We start from the raw sequence: 20,044 nt of genomic DNA, 5'->3' as shown, positions 1-20,044 counted from the left end.
CTCTCAGAACACTAAAGCAACTATCCAAATTGCAAAAATTAGGAATCATGCAATTGTTAAATTGTAAATACTTTGATTAATGGAGTAAGCGTATTCAGGAACTGCACCCGCCTGTCCATGAACAGGAGGGGACTGACTCTGCTCCCCCAGAACTCTGTAACCCCTGGGATTGGCTAGGCTGCACCTTCTGGGCAGGCAGACTGAAACTTTAAACTCTTATCTGAGACTCTGGGCTGTTTTTGAGCTGCTGTTTGCTGTTTTAGGCTGTGTTTTAAGCTGTTTCTAGGCGGCTCTTTTGGGCTGCTTGATGCTGGTTCTTCCTGCTTTCTGCCATGCCAGTGGAAAGCTTGCAGTTTGCTAGTCTGAAGATGTGACTCAGAGCATCTTCTGAATCTGGAGTCATGAGTTGAGAATCAAGCCTAGGAGAGCATGAGAGCATAAACCAGGAGCTCTCTTCCAGTGGAACCTTTTCAAAGCCGGACCGGCCGACTCACTCATCACTACCAGATCCAGACTCCAACTCCTCACCCCAGCACATCGGACTCCATTCTCTGCAAGAAGCCACCTCAGGGGGCAAGCAAGTATTCGTACAAAACTTTCATCAACTTGCTTAAACCCTGGTGCTTTCATGATTTGTAACTTCAATTGGCAATTTAGAACTAAGCTGTTGTACCGTTGATCTGACTCGCTGCTTCTCAGTCAACAGTCAGCTCATCTGTTTATCAGGTTTTTTCATACTCATAACTGCAGTCATTCATACATTCATACTCAGTCATTCACTAGCCATAGCCTTGTGTACCAGTTTCCCTTTTCCTCTTGTGTCTTGTTTGTAAAATGTTGAGGTGTTTAGTACTTGTAGCTGTAGTATTAGAAATGAGCGTATATGTAACTAAAGTGAACTTGTTTGTGTTTTCTTGTGCTTGCATCTCAGTGACTTGACCTTAAGAGACCTATACCCTTGAAAAACCATAATTAAGATAAATAACAATCACAATTCTAATTGTCCTCTCTTGTGTGTCCAAAAAGGAGGACTATTCCTCCATTATTATACCTACTCTAATATGAGTTATGTCACTGGACGAATAATTTCATGGTGGAGTTGTGCACAATAATAATTCATAATTCACGCCATAAAATCATTAAGATATTTGAGTGCACAAATTCCTACACCATTTTAATTGCACATTTGTTATTCAAATACATTATTTTAATTAAATCATAGGTTTTACCCCCTATACCACTCCCTAATAATCAACAAAAGAGCCCATCATGCCAAATACAGTCAAAGGCCTTTTTGAAATCTGAAAACCATGAATACATTTTATTTTTATTTTGGTACATGTGTGTTAAACACAGCACACATACATTAACCAATCTAACCCCTACTCCTACTCTAAAGGTCAGAGGTAATGTAACTCCCATGAACACTTTACACAGCGCTCATGTTCCTGTCCAAAAGTTTTTTAAAATCTATTTTAAGTTCATCAATCTGTGCACTCAGTTTATGATTTTGTTTGCAGAGTAAGGAAACAAGAAGCTGTTGTTTTTTTATGAGCTAGCGCCACCAGCAGGAAACAAACATGACCAAAACAGATATCAAACAGCTGATTTATTCATCTGACTCATAGAATAATGTTTTAACAATGATTACATTTTAAAGGTTTTGAAATAAACAACAGTGAAATGTAAACTCATTAAAGCTTCACTTGAACAGCTGAAGAAGAAGAAGAAGTGAATATTTAAACAAGTCAAAAGAAAAACCTGTCAAACATCTGGTTGCAGAAAAAGCTCATGCTTGGTCCTAGCAGCTGTGGTTGCCATGACGACACATCATCATACAGTCTCTGCTGATGGAAAGCTCACAATTTTAAAAAACAGGATATGTGGTGGCTGTGATGGGAAACCTGCTGGGTCATCCATCACTGTAGGACTGATTAAAATACAGTTTGTATGGAATCCCAGTCTGACCTCTGACATCATTGGCACCAAAGACATCACAGCACTGAAGTGGCTCTGTGTTTAAACTTCCAATTAACATAATTAAAATAGTAATAATGAAAAAGAAAGTAATGACCTGTCTGCTTAATGGAAAGGCAAACTCATGATGGAAGGATGAAAGATAAACTATTTTTTTGTTGTTTCCTAAAAGTTTGGGAAAAGTTTTTATTTGTCCTAACAGCGGAGGATGCTCTTTATTATGCATCATCACAAAACGTTAAGACACATTCAGATGAATTTCATTGGTATCAGCTTATTTTCAAATGCATTCATCTTAATCTTCCTTGTTGCTTAAAACAATTCTTTGTTTCGCTCTAATCAGATCCTCTTTATGAATCTCTTTGTCTCCTTGGGAGTTGGTAACAATTTATGTTTCAGGCTCTTTCTGATTGGAATAATTTACCTGTATTTGTTTGTTGTCATTAAGTGGTTGATTTAAATATGATTGTTCTCTTAACACAAATAGCACGTTTTCAAAATCTAATTACCATTAAATTAAATTCAATTGTCTGTAAAACCACCAAAAACAAATCCTGAATCCACCTTAAACTCATTTAAACTAGTTTCAAGCTTTCTTTGAGTTACTTTAAATGCTGTTACTTTTCCCCCATTGACGATGTTACGCTACTCACACTTTCAGCAATTCTATGACTTGGATCAACATGAAACTCAAGTTGAAAAATGAAAACGCTTCCAGGGTAGAAGTTATCTACAACCAAGCACTGAGCTTAAAAATTGGTCACATGGGCCGCTAATGGCAAAGACACTGATTCTAAAGTTACAGCTGGCAGACCTCAGTTTGTAGAGAAACTCAGGATAGAACAACACTGTTATTAAAGGCATGAAGAGACGGGGGACACCACTGATCTGCCTCTAAAACATGTTCAACACAATGTTGAGTGACTGCATCGGTGGGATTTTAAGGACCTACCATGAGCAAAATTTTTCCCACATTGTTCACACCAGTACGGCTTCTCTCCGGTGTGCATGCGTTGGTGCCGTTTTAGATTACTGTCTTGAGAGAAAGTTTTCCCATATTGCTCACACCAGTACGGCTTCTCTCCAGTGTGAATGCGTTGGTGCCTTTTTAGAGTACTGTCTGTAGTGAAAGTTCTCCCACATTGCTCACACCAGTACGGCTTCTCTCCAGTGTGAATGCGTTGGTGCCTTTTTAGATTACTGTCTGTAGTGAAAGTTCTCCCACAGTGTTCACACCAGTACGGCTTCTCTCCAGTGTGAATGCGTTGGTGGCTTATTAGATTACTGTCTTTAGTAAAAGTTTTCCCACATAGTTCACACCGGTACGGCTTCTCTCCAGTGTGGATACGTTGGTGGACTGTCAGATGACTGACTGTAGTGAAAGTGTTCCCACACTGCTCACAGCTGTACGGCTTTTCTCCAGTATGAATGTATTGGTGGCTTTTTAGATTACTGTATTCAGAGAAAGTTTTCCCACATTGTTCACACCGGTACGGCTTCTCTCCAGTGTGAATGCGTTGGTGGCTTTTTAGATGAGTGACTGTATTGAAAGCTTTCCCACACTGGTCACAGCTTGGACGTTTCTCTCCTGTATGAACTTTCTGATGAATCTTTAAATATTTCGATGTCGAGAAGGCTTTGTCACAGTGCTGACAGCAGTGATGTTTGAATCTCTGTCTTCTCGTTTGTTTCTATGACAACAGACAAACACACAGAGAAAGAGAGAGAGAGATGACATGGTGGAGCGCGTGATCTAAAACCATAAATAGAGTTGCATTATGGTAAATGTAGGACCCATAGACAATCTGTGAAACTTCACTTCTTCTTTCCCGTTTGTTTCATAATTTGTAATAAATTTTTTCGTAATAAATACCTGCCCAATCATATTTAAGAGAAAGATGATTGACGTGGCTATCTGGCCAAGCTGACTTCACAACACTTACTCTCCCCCATGAGAAAACAATGATATGATATGGTTTGAAAGTTACGGTGTTAAGCTAACTAGCAGACTTGGGTACACCATCCAAATCTGTATTAATCAGGGAGTGGATAAGTAGCTCAAAAGTGTAGCATAGCAATGCCAATGCTAACCGTTTCATGTAAGTACATGAAAGATGCTAAAGCACTTAGTTTCGTAGTCTCGGAGGTATAGTTCAATAAAGACAGATATGTGTGGTCTACTCTAGTCTGCTAGTTAGCCGATTAGTCAAGATAACTAGTAGACCACTGGGGTAATTGATAATAAGCTCAAAAGTATTGAATAGAAAAGCTAATGCTAACCATGTCATGTAAGTGAATGGAAGACGCTAAAATGATTAGCATCATACTCCGGGAGGTATAGTTAAATAAAAACACAGATTTGGGTGGTCTAACTTGTTTTGCTAGTTAGTCGATTAGTCAAGCTTTCTAACCAAGTAGGGTCCATTTGATAGATTTGGTATTTTATTCCATATCAGCAAAACATTTTAGTGAATGAATAGAAAATAAAGTGGTACTTGAGCTGAAAGTGAACTGACAATCAAATGTGATCTGAGCACGCCCAAACAGTCCTGAGAAATGGTTTGAGCAGCCAAATGAGCTGTTTTTGAGCTAAGTTTTCTAATTAGTTATGAATGTTAATTTTCATTCAGATTTTTGTAGATGCTTAATGAGACACTCAACTTTGATATCATATATGTATTTTTGTGATTTTTTGTCTTTTGTTGTGCGCGCTCCCACAAGAGGCGGGCTTTTACACATATGATGTACTGCGCATGCGCTGTAAAGGGAACCGCAAAAGTCTTTGAACATAAAGTAAACATTACAGCATTATTTTCTAACTTTGTCAATATTACTCAACAAGGTGAGACCAGGAAAAACTGACGAGGCTGAAGTTGGCTTCCGATTCACAGCCTCCGATTGGAATTTTCCAGTCCACCTTAACAGTGGCATAACACCTGTAGATGGCGTTGTTCGGTCATTTTCGAGCTAATTCGTGAAGTAAATAACGTAACAAATAGTGGGGAAATGAAATGAGGATGATTAGTAGACTGTAATTGTCCTAATTTCTGATCATTTTAACTGTAGCATATTTTTCTTTTTGCCTTTACTCATGGTAAACTGCTTTTCAGTCTTATTGCTATCTCTGCCTATTTGCTGTGGTCTTATCTGCTCAATATTAAAACGCCTAAACAAAGTAATACTCCAGTATGACAGGAGATGTCAAAGGGTATCACAATCCTGAGTTTCATTCATTTTTACTGTAGTATTTTCTCTTAATGATCTCAAACCCTTTGTGAAATTTGTGAAAATGCAAAAAAGGCGATTTCACTGCTTTTTTCCCCATCCAGACCACATTAGACCAGGTCCAGATCAAAAACCACTAGACTTTGACCTGTCAAACCTGGACTAGATTATCATGGAGACTCCAGAGACTCATTAAAACACAGTTTCGGATTTGTGAAACTTTTATTCTATTTGTGAAAATGCAAAAAGGGGCGATTTCACTGATTTTCTTCCATCCAGACCACATTAGACCAGGTCCAGATCACAAACCACTATACTTAGACCTGTCAAAGCTGTGCATCGGAAGCCAACTTTCGTAGTCTTTACACCCGATGAACTCCGTGAACACAAAGCCTAGAACTGTTTTAGTTTCCTTTTCTTCAGACTTTCTTTCAAACAACAAAATGAGACACACGGACCCTCGGGACTCATCCTCGTGTCTTTAGGCTCGTTATGAAGCCGTTTAATCATGAAAGTGAGCATCAAGTGAGTTGCTAGATTTACGAGCCCCACACGCATTTTACAGGCCCTTGCAATCGGGCTAGCCTTATTGTTGAACCATGCAAGTTTCAATCGTGTGCTTTGACTTTTATTAGTGGTGGTGCCCTTTGGTGTACATTTGGATAACAGATTTAAAAATATTTACCAGAACAGGAACCCCGGGATTCCACCGGGCGTTCCGGCTCCGACGCGGTTTTGCTCCGTCCTCTGCACAGCCCCCTATTCCACCGGGAGCGTGTCAGAAGCGGAGCGTCTTCTCTATGGGGAAGTTTTCCGCCGTTTAAAGTCAGTTGCACTCCTACTACAGTAATTACAACAGCTTAGTCAAGGCTGATACAGTAACTTAAGGCTACCGTAGTTACTGCAGTAGCAGTAACTGCTCAAATTTAACTTGCTCAGCTTTCGTTGATTTGGTAATTTTCCTTGATTTTTGTGCTTCTACTGTGGTTAAGTAGGCTACGTAGTTAAATGGTTTCTTTGTTCGTCTGTTTTAATTGCGTTTATTGTTGATATACAACTAGGAGTCTGCACGGGGTGTTTCATTTTGAAAATTTACCGGATGCTCAATGCCGCTTCGGTGTCTGACTTCCTGCCCAGCTCGATCCGCTCTGTGCTGCTTGTCGCGGCCTCCGTAAGAACCAGTCTAGACACCCATCTTCAGCTCAGCGGAGCGGAGAGCCGCTTCTGAATTTAGGGGTAAGTCATCTAGATACAGCTGTACGTTCCTTACCAGTTGACATGAGGCCGGTTTTATACGAAGGCATGAACACTGACCTGTTCATTGGTGGTAGCACAGGGTGAGCCCGATTCTTCCATTTTAACGGGGTTGTTGGTAAGGTGCTCCAGGTTCTGGTTCTCCTCCATTCTGCTCTTGTGGTCGCCCTGAACGTAGAAATCCAGCAGGACTCTCTGACTGAGGAACTGCGTTCCTGTTCAGTTATAAATATCACCTCCGTGTTCTCGCGATCTCACAGCATCTCGCGGTCATTTGAACTTAGTTTGAGACGAACTGCATAGTTACCGTTACTAAGGTGGCGGATTAAAAAAAAAAAAAAAAAGAAAAGAAAAAATCAAAATGGCTCTTTGATTTCCTTCAGATAAATCATACTGGACTGCAGCTTTGGGACAAAAGAATAATACAGAATAATGAGGTAAAAGAAGTTTCTTATAAACTAATTTCTCAGAATACACCCTGTACAAACATATGTTGTAGAAAGATTTGAAGTTTAACAGCATGTAATGTGTTTTTTGTAATTCCTGCCCTGAAAAACGTGAATTTTGGAAACTTCCCGTGGACTAAAAAAAATCTTAAAATGTGAATTTAAGGAATTTAAAGGACTTGCCTTCTACTCTAATGACACTAGAAATAATGAAATGTCAGTCCTTTTATTTTACTGGGAAAACGTTTTACTCATAAAAGTAAATATTCAGCAAACAAACCGTCATGTATTTATTTTAAAAAAAAATCAGCTAAACACATCAGAAACCTATTGAAATAAAGTCAAAAGAACAATTCATACCTTAACATTTTATTTGTATTGCTTGTCTTTTCTATTCATGTATGAATGTTTATGAACACTTAAACTAGAATAAAAGTACAGAAGTATTTGTTGCAAAATATACTTAAAAAGTCAAAAGTGCTCATTATACAAAGTGGTTTTCTAATATTTATTATTAGTGCTGATTCATTGCAGCATTTTAATATGGTGAATGCAGAACTAATTTTAAAGATTTATACTGTACAAGTATACAAGTATTTGTTACAAATTTCTTTACTGTGATCGACAGAAAACGATCCTTTAATGTCACAGTGAAAACAGATCTATACAAAGTGATCTAAATTCATTACAAATATAAAGAATATATGTAAAATACATGTAGTGGGGTAGAAAATACAACATTTCCCTCTGAAATATGGTGCAGTAGAAGTAACAAAAATTGGAAATACTCAAGTACCTTTAAATTGTAGTTAAATGCAGTACCTGAGTACATGCACTTATTTACATTTGTGCACTGAAGCAGAACAATGAGGAGATGTGGACCACTCAGACTGTAATAATCTAAACCTGTTTACCGTCTCTGCTGCTGAATGAACAAAGATCAGAAAGATCAGGGACATTAAAGTCCAAGTGTGCTTCAAACAAAGTATTTATCAGTAGACAGTAACAGGAAACTGAATTATTTGGACTGTTGATCAGACAAAACAAGACATATTTATATTTTCTGACATTTTATGAACAACTAATTTCCTCAAAACTTATAATACTGATAGTGAACTATGCTGACATTGTTCAGTGTCAGATTTAACAGGTTGTGCAGATCTCTGCAGCTTTATACCAGGATGTTCTTTTTTATGCACCATCACAAAATGTTGGACACATTCAGATGAATTTCATTGGCATCAGCTTATTTTCAAATACATTCATCTTAATTTTCCTTGTTATTTAAAACAATTCTATGTTTCGCTCTGATCAGATCCTCTTTATGATTCTCTTCGTCTCCTAGGAAATTGGTGAAAAAGCGCTAATGTTTCAGGCTCTTTCTGATTGGAATAATTTAACTGTAAATATTGTTCGCTGTCATTAAGTGGTTGATTTAAAAATATTTTGTTCTCTTGAAACAAATTGCACGTTTTCAAAATCTAATTACTATTAAACTGAACTCAATCGTCTGAACAACCACCTGAACGAAATCCTGAATCCACCTTAAACTCATTTAAACTAATTTCAAGCTTTCTTTAAGTTACTTTAAATGCTGTTACTTTTCCCCCATTAACAATGTTACGCTACTCACACTTTCAGCAATTCTATGACTTGGATCAACATGAAACTCAAGTTGAAAAATGAAAAAACTCCCAGAGTAGAAGTGAGCTATGACCAATCACTGTGCTTAAAATTTGGTCACATGGGCCGCTAATGGCATAGATGCTGGTTCTTAAGTTAGAGTTGGCATCTCTCAGTTTGTAGAGAAACTCAGGATAGAACAACACCGTTATTAAAGGCATGAAGAGACGAGTGGACACCACTGATCTGCCTCTAAAACATGTTCAACACGATGCTGAGTGACTGCATCTGTGTTTTTTTGAGGAACTACCATGAGTGAAAATTTTCCCACATTGCCCACACCAGTACGGCTTCTCTCCAGTGTGAATGCGTTGGTGCCTTTTTAGATTACCGTCTTGAGAGAAAGTTTTCCCACATTGTCCACACCAGTACGGCTTCTCTCCAGTGTGAATGCGTTGGTGGATTATTAGATTATTAGCGTGAGTGAAAGTTTTCCCACATTGCTCACACTCGTATGGCTTCTGTCCAGTGTGAATGCGTTGGTGGCTTTTTAGCCATCTGTCTGTAGTGAAAGTTTTCCCACATTGGTCACAGTTGTATGGTTTCTCTCCAGTGTGAATGCGTTGGTGGCTTTTCAGACAACTGTCTCTAGTAAAAGCTTTCCCACATTGCTCACAGCTGTATGGTTTCTCTCCAGTATGAATGCCTTGGTGCCGTTTTAGATTACCTTCTATAGTGAAAGTTTTCCCACATTCGTCACAGTAGTGCGGTTTCTCTCCAGTGTGAATGCGTTGGTGGGTTTTTAGATGACTGCATCTAGTGAAGAATTTCCCACATTGGTCACACCAGTACGGCTTCTCTCCAGTGTGAATGCGTTGGTGGATTTTTAGACCACTGCCTGTAGTGAAAGTTCTCCCACATTGCTCACAGCTGTATGGTTTCTCTCCAGTATGAATGCGTTGGTGCCGTTTTAGATTACCTTCTATAGTGAAAGTTTTCCCACATTTGTCACAGTAGTGCAGTTTCTCTCCAGTGTGAATGCGTTGGTGGATTTTTAGACCACTGCCTGTAGTGAAAGTTCTCCCACATTGCTCACAGCTGTACGGTTTCTCTCCAGTGTGACTGCATTGGTGGATTTTTAGACCACTGCCTGTAGTGAAAGTTCTCCCACATTGCTCACAGCTGTACGGTTTCTCTCCAGTGTGACTGCATTGGTGGATTTTTAGACCACTGCCTGTAGTGAAAGTTCTCCCACATTGCTCACAGCTGTACGGTTTCTCTCCAGTGTAAATGCATTGGTGCCGTTTTAGATTACTGTCTTGAGAGAAAGTTTTCCCACATTGCTCACACCAGTACGGCTTCTCTCCAGTGTGAATGCGTTGGTGCCTTTTTAGAGTGCTGTCTTGAGAGAAAGTTTTCCCACATTGTTCACACCAGTATGGCTTCTCTCCAGTGTGACTGCGTTGGTGGATTTTTAGATCACTGCCTGTAGTGAAAGTTCTCCCACATTGCTCACAGCTGTACGGTTTCTCTCCAGTGTGTATGCGTTGGGGCCGTTTTAGATTACCGTCCGTAGTGAAAGCTTTCCCACATTTGTCACAGTTGTACGGTTTCTCTCCAGTGTAAATACGTTGGTGGACTTTTAGATGAATGACTGTATTGAAAGTTTTCCCACACTGGTCACAGCTAGGACGTTTCTCTCCTGTATGAACTTTCTGATGAATCTTTAAATGTCTTGATGTCGTGAAGGCTTTGTCACAGTGCTGACAGCAGTGATGTTTGAGTCCTTTTCTTCCTGTTTGTTTCTATGACAACAGACAAACACACAGAGAAAGAGAGAGAGAGATGACATGGTGGAGCAAGTGATCTAAAACTATAAAATGTTACATTAATGGTAAATGTAGGACCCACAGTGTTTGAAGCTTGCCACAGACTAAGTCAGGATATCTAGACCTCTCCTGACCTTTGTGTAAACAGTATTAGTTTTTCCCCATTCAGTAAAATGAAATATGAACATTGACAGTCAAAAAAATGAGAAAAACAAAACAATCAGACAATTGCAGACAGATTGATAAATAGATCTAGGACAGCTAACATCAGAATTTGAGTACATTTTTGCCATTTTTTTCTGGAGTGAAGTAGAGACGACTAATAAATGTAAAGCGCTGCAAATGGAGGAGTAAATGCGATCAATAATGAGATCCTACATAGTGTCCATACATGTCAACATTGGGCTTTGAAAATAACGGTGACTTTCTTGGACCCCACCTGACCATCATTTTTGAATTATGAAAAGGGTTTCCTCTCTTGGCTTTTTGTAGGTGTCTCATCCGTTTCGTTAAGGTACAATTACTGAGGTCAACATTTTAACAGCTTAAGAAATCATCATGTTAATTAAAGCTGCAAGCAGCGATGAACGGGCCTTCGCACCCTTGCGCACGTCAGTGCGTGGCGAAGTTGAAGGGCTTCTGTCACAGGCATCTAGATGTTTTCAGACCTGGGCTGACAGGTTGGACTTAAACATGAAAAGTTTGGTGCAGACTGGAGCATTTACAATAAAGTTATAGCAACTTCCTCTGTCATGGCGAAACATCAAATCTCAACAGTGCGAGGATGAGAATTTTCTGCAGGGTGAGACATGTCTGTCTTGCTCACACCTGTGTCAAAATGATGCAAGATTTGGACCCATTCACTTGAATATCAATTAGGAAATTGAAAACTCTTGATGAGTTTGTGTGTAAAACAAATTAATTTCCTAATTGTCATCAAGTCTATTTTTAGAAAAGACTTTTAACCCACATGACCTGGTCAAAGTTTGATTGACATGTGTACTGTCAGGTGTGTAGAGACAATAAGTAACTGCAGCTGGACACAGAAAAATACTCATATATTTGAATGGAGAGTGTGAGTGAACCACTAGGTGCTTGGACCCTAATAAAGGAAAAACTGCAGTATCGAACTACAAATTTTAGTTTTGATGGTATTTTTCTACAGCACTTCATCACTAAACTGTCACCCTCACTCCATTTTTTCCCCTTCCCCTCATAGGTCATCCCCACTACTGAATTATAAATATAAGACCTATAATTATTGTAAAATAAATGATAATAACACCAAACTTCATACAAAGTTTGTATATAATGTACTGTGTGTACATAGACCTTTCTGCTGTATCCTACAAAAATGAGCTGCATTCAACTCCCACACCAGTGGCGGCTGGTGACTCAAAAAACTGGGGAGAACAGGAGGAAAAACAACATACCGCATCAAACTATATCATTGTCACCCACCTGATGAAATCGGAGGGGTGGGGGGAAATTTTATATGCCAGTAAAACAATTTGCTTGAGTGGTGTAGAGGCTGCTTCATTCAAGACATTTAGCATTTAGGCTACATATTGTTTCTAAACAAAGAAGTGCTCATTTTAGCCATGGAGTGGTTCAGGATGTGTCATTTTACCAACAAAGTGAAATTCAAATTCAAATTTAATCTTTATTTAAGTAAATGAAAAGGAACAAAGACACAGAGTGTCATAGAAGAGAAGCAACAAACATCCTTGTATACCGCAACTGCTTTGACCGATCCCGTATATTTCACCTAACACCATTCTTTTCATCAGCCCAGTTTCTTTCAAATAATGGAAAAATAAATAGACAAACAACAATATTTCACTAAACACTAGTTTCTTTCAAATAATGGAATAGACTGCCTAATCTGATCTCAAATACATTTTTCAGACTCAGTTGTTCCACCTCAAAGCTTCCCTCTTTTCCTCTTTAATGATTCTCGTTGTCTACAGTATTCTTGACAGTGACAAATTATATGCTGCACTGATTTCTCTATTTGAGTGCTCACATAATCATGACAGATGTTTGCCTATTAGCTAGAGTTTTACTTAGTTTGGTGTGTCCAACTCTCAGTCTTGTTAAAGTGCAATGTACGACATTCAGCCCCACTAGATGTTGCATTAGAGCAACAGCATCTCAGACAAAAACAAATGTACGTGTGGTTTATTTAATAAAGGAAAGAAGAAAGCGGCATCTGAACACACAGCTCACAAAACTACAATCAAACTGTCAAACTAGGCAGTGCTGATCAAATATGTTTCAGAAAACATATTTTAGTGTACTCTTTAGCTGTAATATGAGAAACTTTGTGACCCGGCCGCAGGGAGGACAGAGAGGGTTACACATGCGCTAACATGCCGGCTCATTCATTAACATACACGCGCAACGGGACCGGCTTCCAGATCAAAGAACAGAGAAGCGTGGATAACAACACACATGGAGGGAGTGTGACTTCATTCTCTGCTCAGGACACCACTACTTCACTATATCTTTACATAGCAAATATTTGTTTGCTGACATTTAGTGGGGCTAAATATCATGTTTATGCTTACTGAGCCCATTTCTGGCTGCACTGCATAAAAGGTGTCATCCTGTTTGCTGTATCCCAACTGTGCTGCCACTCTTCAATGATCTTTCTTTTGATTATTCCTTTTGCTTCAGATTTACTGAGTGTACTGATATCCACATAAATGTTATCATAAAATTCATATTTTCAAATATGCACAGCATTTCATATATCTGAATATCTATAGTCTCCCTACTGTGAGGTGTAAATGACTGCTGTGACATTAATGCAGAACACAAATCTGTACACAGAATAACCTTCTAACTTGTAACTCATCTATCCACTGTAATGCTGTTGCTAGTGCCATCCTCTCGACTGTGAAAACTGACAAATGATCCGACGTTCTTCTTTTAACAGAAAATTGTAAGGCCGGTATACTAAAAGCAAACCTGTGCTCCCTGTATTCGGATCCTTGGATCCATCTGTAGATACTGGGACTGCTAATGTACTTTTATTTGAGTAGGATTTTTCATGCAGAAGTTTTACTTGTAATTAGGTATTTTTATATTGTTGTATTGGTACTTTTACTTAAGTGAAGGATCTGAATACTTCTTCCAACACTACAGATATGTTTGAAACATGGACTACATGCCACCTGTTAGCAGCGCTTAAGGCACAGTGAAGCTTAGTATCTGACATTAACTAGAAATCCTGTTCAGGAACATTTAAGATGTCTGATTTCAGTTTGTCTTTTGTTGTGTGCGCTCCCGCGAAAGGCGGGATTTTACATACGATGTATTGCGCATGCGCTGCGCGGGGGACCGCGAACATAAAGAAAACATTACAATATCATTTTCTAACTTTGTTCATATTACTCGCAACAAGGTGAAACCAGGAAACACTCAGACTTTTGTAGTTTTTACGCCCGAAAACTCCATGAAAACAAAGCCTGGAAGTGTTTTAGTTTCCTTTTTTTCAGACTTTATTTCAAACAAGATTGAGACACACGGACCCTCAAGACTCGTCCTCGTGTCTTTAGCCTCGTTACGAAGCCGTTTTATCATGAAATCATGAACACTGACCTGTTTATCGTTGGTAGTACACGGTGAGCTTGATTCTTCCCTTTTAACGGGGTTGTCGGTTAGGTGCTCCGGGTTCTGGTTCACCTCCATTCTGCTCTTGTGGTCTTGTGGCGTCTCGCGGTCATTTGAACTTCGTTTGAGATGAACTGAGCCTTCGCTAAGCCCCGCCCTGCATGGTTACCGTTACTAAGGTGGCGGATTTAAAAAAAAAAACAACAAAAAACAAAAGGGCTCCTTGATTTCCTTCACATAAATTATAATAGACTGCAGCTTTGGGACAAATGAATAATTAAGAATAATGAAGTAAAAGAAGTTTCTTAATAAAATAAAAAACTAATTTCACCCTGTAAAACATATATTGTAAAGAGATTTGAAGTTTAACAGGATGTAATGTGTGTTTTTTTGTAATTCCTGCCCTAAAACACTTTGAATTTTGGAAACTTCTTGTGGACTAAAAAAAAAAGTGAATTTAAAGGACTTACCTTCTACTCTACTGACACCAGAAATAATGAAATGGTTTAATGTCAGTCCTTTCATTTTACTGGGAAAATGTTTTATTCATTGAAATAAATGTTCAGCAAACAAACCACTATTTATTTCAAAAATGAACTAAAAACATCAGAAACCTATTGGGTAAAAAAGTCAAAAGAACAATTCATACCTTAAGATTTAATTGTATTGCTTGTCTTTTCTATTAATTTATGAATGTTTATGTACACTTACATTAGAATGAAAGAACAGAAGTATTTGTTGCAAAGTGTACTTAAAATGTCAAAAGTACTCATGGATTTTCTAATATTTATTATATATTATTGGAATATTAGTACTGAGTCATTGCAGCATTTTACTATGGTGAATGCAGAGCTAATTTTAAAGATTTATACTGTTGCATAGTCTCAATTAGTGTTTTACATTTAAAATGTTAATCTGAAAAGTGGCTAAAGCTGTGAAAGAAATGCAGTGGAGTAAAAATACAATAACACAATACAATACATAGAATTTGTTACAAAATGAAAACAGATCTCTACAAAGTGATCTAAATTCATTACAAATGTAAAATACATGTAGTGGAGTAGAAAATACAACATTCCCCTCTGAAATATGGTGCAGAAGTCACAAAAATTGGAAATACTCAAGTACCTTTAAATTGTAGTTAAATGCAGTACCTGAGTACATGCACTTATTTACATTTGAACACTGAAGCTGAACAATGAGGAGATGTGGACGACCCAGACTGTAATGATCTAAACCTGTTTACCATCACGTGTCACATGACAGTAAACTGAATTATTTGGGGATTTTGGACTGTTGATCAGACAAAACAAGACATTTGAAGACGACACCTTAAACTGCAAGAAATAAACATTTTTCAGTATTTTCATATTTTCTTACATTTTATGAACAACTAGTTGCCTCAAAACCTATATTACTGATAGTGAACTATGCTGATATTGCTAAACGTCAGATTTAACAGGCTGTGCAGATCTCCGCAGATTTGTATCAGGATGTTTCTTTTTTATGCACCACCACAAAATGTTGGACATTTTCAGATGAATTTCATTGGCATCAGCTTATTTTCAAATGTATTTATTTGAACTTTCCTCGTTGCTTAAAACAATTCTATGTTTCGCTCTGATCAGATCCTCTTTATGATTCTCTTTGTCTCCTAGGAAGTTGGTGAAAAAGCGCTAATGTTTCAGGCTCTTTCTGATTGGAATAATTTAACTGTGAATATTGTTCGCTGTCATTAAGTGGTTGATTTAAAAATATTTTGTTCTCTTGAAACAAATTGCAAATCTAATTACTATTAAACTGAACTCAATCGTCTGAACAACCACCAGAACGAAATCCTGAATCCACCTTAAACTCATTTAAACTAATTTCAAGCTTTCTTTAAGTTACTTTAAATGCTGTTACTTTTCCCCCATTAACAATGTTACGCTACTCACACTTTCAGCAATTCTATGACTTGGATCAACATGAAACTCAAGTTGAAAAATGAAAAAACTCCCAGAGTAGAAGTGAGCTATGACCAATCACTGTGCTAAAAATTTGGTAACATGGGCCGCTAATGGCAAAGATGCTGGTTCTTAAGTTAAAGTTGGCATCTCTCAGTTTGTAGAGAAACTCAGGATAAAACAACACCGTTATTAAAGGCATGAAGAGACGGGGGACACCACTGATCTGCCTCTAAAACATGTTCAACACGATGCTGAGTGACTGCATCTGTGTTTTTTTAAGGAACTACCACGAGTGAAAGTTTTCCCACATTGCCCACACCAGTACGGCTTCTCTCCAGTGTGAATGCGTTGGTGCCTTTTTAGAGTGCTGTCTTGAGAGAAAGTTTTCCCACATTGTTCACACCAGTATGGCTGCTCTCCAGTGTGAATGCGTTGGTGCCTTTTTAGATTACCGTCTTGAGAGAAAGTTTTCCCACATTGTTCACACCAGTATGGCTTCTCTCCAGTGTGAATGCGTTGGTGGCTTTTTAGAGTGCTGTCTTGAGAGAAAGTTTTCCCACATTGTTCACACCAGTATGGCTTCTCTCCAGTGTGAATGCGTTGGTGGATTTTTAGATGATTTTTTCTAGTGAAAGCTTTCCCACATTGCTCACAGCTGTATGGCTTCTCTCCAGTGTGAATGCGTTGGTGACTTTTTAGATTACTTTTTCTAGTGAAAGCTTTCCCACATTGCTCACAGTTGTACGGCTTCTCTCCAGTGTGAATGCGTTGGTGGACTTTTAGATGAATGACTGTATTGAAAGCTTTCCCACACTGGTCACAGCTTGGACGTTTCTCTCCTGTAGGAACTCTCTGATGAATCTTTAAATATTTCGATGTCCTGAAGGCTTTGTCACGGTGCTGACAGCAGTGATGTTTGAGTCTCTGTCTTCCTGTTTGTTTCTATGACAACAGAGAAAGAGAGAGAGAGATGACATGGTGGTGCGAGTGATCTAAAACCATAAATAGAGTTGCATTATAGTAAATGTAGGACTCATAGACAATCTGTGACACTTCACTTCTTCTTTCCCGTTTGTTTCATTGACAGCTGTACAGACTGGTGGAGCAGGTGGTGAATTGATGAATGAAGAAAGCAGCTAAATGTAGCAGGCAACTATTGTTTGTTTGATTTTGTCATTTGAAGTATGAATTGAATTTATTATTTGAAGTTTTGCACTTGGCAGTTTATCTTTGCAATCATTTTTATATTTGTATTAAGTATTCATTTTAACCTTTTTCTTAGTAGAGAGAAACAGTTCAGAGTAGTAAATGTTTACATTTGATTCAGTATGATTTTTTTTCCCTTGAGACCTTAAGTGTCTATTGCAGTCAAATGGAAAGAGTAACTAAAAACAGCAATCTAGAATCAGATCTATGTATGTATTGAACTGAGAACTGATTATGATTCAAAAATCGGTTGTGAATCAAATCACCCCGATAATTGGAAACAAATTGAAATGTGAAATTTCCTGAATGGTGCACCTCTAATAACTATATCCCGCCTACTGTGAGGTGTAACTGACGGCAGTGACATTAATGCAGAAGACAAAACTGTACACAGAATAATCTTTTTACTTGTAACTCACCTGTACACTGTAATGCTGTTGTAACTACCATCCTGACGACTGTGAAAACTGACAAATGATCTGATGTCCTTCTTTAAACAGAAACGTGTAAGGCCGGTATACTAAAAGCAAAATCTGTGCTCCCTGTGTTCAGATCCATCTGTATGGGACCGATAATGTACTTTTACTTAAGTAGGGTTTTTCATGCAGGAGTTTTACTTGTAATTGAGTATTTTTACATTGCTATATTGGTATTTTTACTTAGGTAAAGGATCTGAATACTTCTTCCAACACTACAGATATGTTTGAAACATGGACTACATGCCACCTGTTAGCAGCGCTTAAGGCACAGTGAAGCTTAGTATCTGACATTAACTAGAAATCCTGTTCAGGAACATTTAAGATGTCTGATTTCAGTTTGTCTTTTGTTGTGTGCGCTCCCGCGAAAGGCGGGATTTTACATACGATGTATTGCGCATGCGCCATGCGCTGCGCGGGGGACCGCGAACATAAAGAAAACATTACAATATTATTTTCTAACTTTGTTCATATTACTCGCAACAAGGTGAAACCAGGAAACACTCAGACTTTTGTAGTTTTTACGCCCGAAAACTCCATGAAAACAAAGCCTGGAAGTGTTTTAGTTTCCTTTTTTTCAGACTTTATTTCAAACAAGATTGAGACACACGGACCCTCAAGACTCGTCCTCGTGTCTTTAGCCTCGTTACGAAGCCGTTTTATCATGAAATCATGAACACTGACCTGTTTATCGTTGGTAGTACACGGTGAGCTTGATTCTTCCCTTTTAACGGGGTTGTCGGTTAGGTGCTCCGGGTTCTGGTTCACCTCCATTCTGCTCTTGTGGTCTTGTGGCGTCTCGCGGTCATTTGAACTTCGTTTGAGATGAACTGAGCCTTCGCTAAGCCCCGCCCTGCATGGTTACCGTTACTAAGGTGGCGGATTTAAAAAAAAAAACAAAAAACAAAAGGGCTCCTTGATTTCCTTCACATAAATTATACTAGACTGCAGCTTTGGGACAAATGAATAATAAGGAATAATGAAGTAAAAGAAGTTTCTTAATAAAATAAAAAACTAATTTCTCAGAATACACCCTGTAAAACATATATTGTAAAGAGGTTTGAAGTTTAACAGGATGTAATGTGTGTTTTTTGTAATTCCTGCCCTAAAACACTTTGAATTTTGGAAACTTCTTGTGGACTAAAAAAAAAGTGAATTTAAAGGACTTACCTTCTACTCTACTGACACCAGAAATAATGAAATGGTTTAATGTCAGTCCTTTCATTTTACTGGGAAAATGTTTTATTCATTGAAATAAATGTTCAGCAAACAAACCACTATTTATTTCAAAAATGAACTAAAAACATCAGAAACCTATTGGGTAAAAAAGTCAAAAGAACAATTCATACCTTAAGATTTAATTGTATTGCTTGTCTTTTCTATTAATTTATGAATGTTTATGTACACTTACATTAGAATGAAAGTACAGAAGTATTTGTTGCAAAGTGTACTTAAAATGTCAAAAGTACTCATGGATTTTCTAATATTTATTATATATTATTGGAATATTAGTACTGAGTCATTGCAGCATTTTACTATGGTGAATGCAGAGCTAATTTTAAAGATTTATACTGTTGCATAGTCTCAATTAGTGTTTTACATTTAAAATGTTAATCTGAAAAGTGGCTAAAGCTGTGAAAGAAATGCAGTGGAGTAAAAATACAATAACACAATACAATACATAGAATTTGTTACAAAATGAAAACAGATCTCTACAAAGTGATCTAAATTCATGACAAATGTAAAATACATGTAGTGGAGTAGAAAATACAACATTTCCCTCTGAAATATGGTGCAGAAGTCACAAAAATTGGAAATACTCAAGTACCTTTAAATTGTAGTTAAATGCAGTACCTGAGTACATGCACTTATTTACATTTGAACATTGAAGCTGAACAATGAGGAGATGTGGACGACCCAGACTGTAATAATCTAAACCTGTTTACCGTCTCTGCTGCTGAGTGAACAAAGATCAGAAAGATCAGGGACATTAAAGTCTACGTGTGCTTCAAACAAAGTACTTGTCAGGTCGTCACACAGAGTCTGAAAACTCCTCTAACATTTCACACCTTTCTGACCTCACAGTCGTTGAATCCAACAATTCAACTATTTCTGGAACCTTTGAAGCTTTTCTGTGTCACATGACAGTAAACTGAATTATTTGGGGATTTTGGACTGTTGATCAGACAAAACAAGACATTTGAAGACGACACCTTAAACTGCAAGAAATAAACATTTTTCAGTATTTTCATATTTTCTTACATTTTATGAACAACTAGTTGCCTCAAAACCTATATTACTGATAGTGAACTATGCTGATATTGCTAAACGTCAGATTTAACAAGCTGTGCAGATCTCCGCAGATTTGTATCAGGATGTTTCTTTTTTATGCACCACCACAAAATGTTGGACATTTTCAGATGAATTTCATTGGCATCAGC

At 37.9% G+C, this 20,044-nt stretch overlaps 1 protein-coding gene across 1 annotated transcript; it reads right to left on the bottom strand.

Moving 5' to 3' along the window:
* Positions 1-1,594: 1,594 nt before the first annotated feature.
* LOC121889979 (zinc finger protein 721-like) lies at positions 1,595-18,489 on the bottom strand. The gene is made up of 8 exons (XM_042402226.1): positions 18,288-18,489; positions 16,169-16,863; positions 13,961-14,129; positions 8,794-10,330; positions 7,817-7,827; positions 6,851-6,860; positions 6,517-6,671; positions 1,595-3,668 (listed from the first exon to the last, which is right to left on the bottom strand). Exons 1-8 carry the CDS (start codon positions 18,375-18,377, stop codon positions 2,883-2,885), a joined length of 3,453 nt encoding a protein of 1,150 aa, XP_042258160.1. The 5' UTR covers positions 18,378-18,489; the 3' UTR covers positions 1,595-2,882.
* Positions 18,490-20,044: the final 1,555 nt, after the last annotated feature.

The sequence above is a fragment of the Thunnus maccoyii genome, chromosome 22, assembly GCF_910596095.1.
Source record: "Thunnus maccoyii chromosome 22, fThuMac1.1, whole genome shotgun sequence".
NCBI classification, from domain to species: Eukaryota; Metazoa; Chordata; class Actinopteri; order Scombriformes; family Scombridae; genus Thunnus; species Thunnus maccoyii.
Note: the sequence above shows the minus strand (reverse complement) of the source record. Positions and strands in the feature narration are given on the sequence as shown.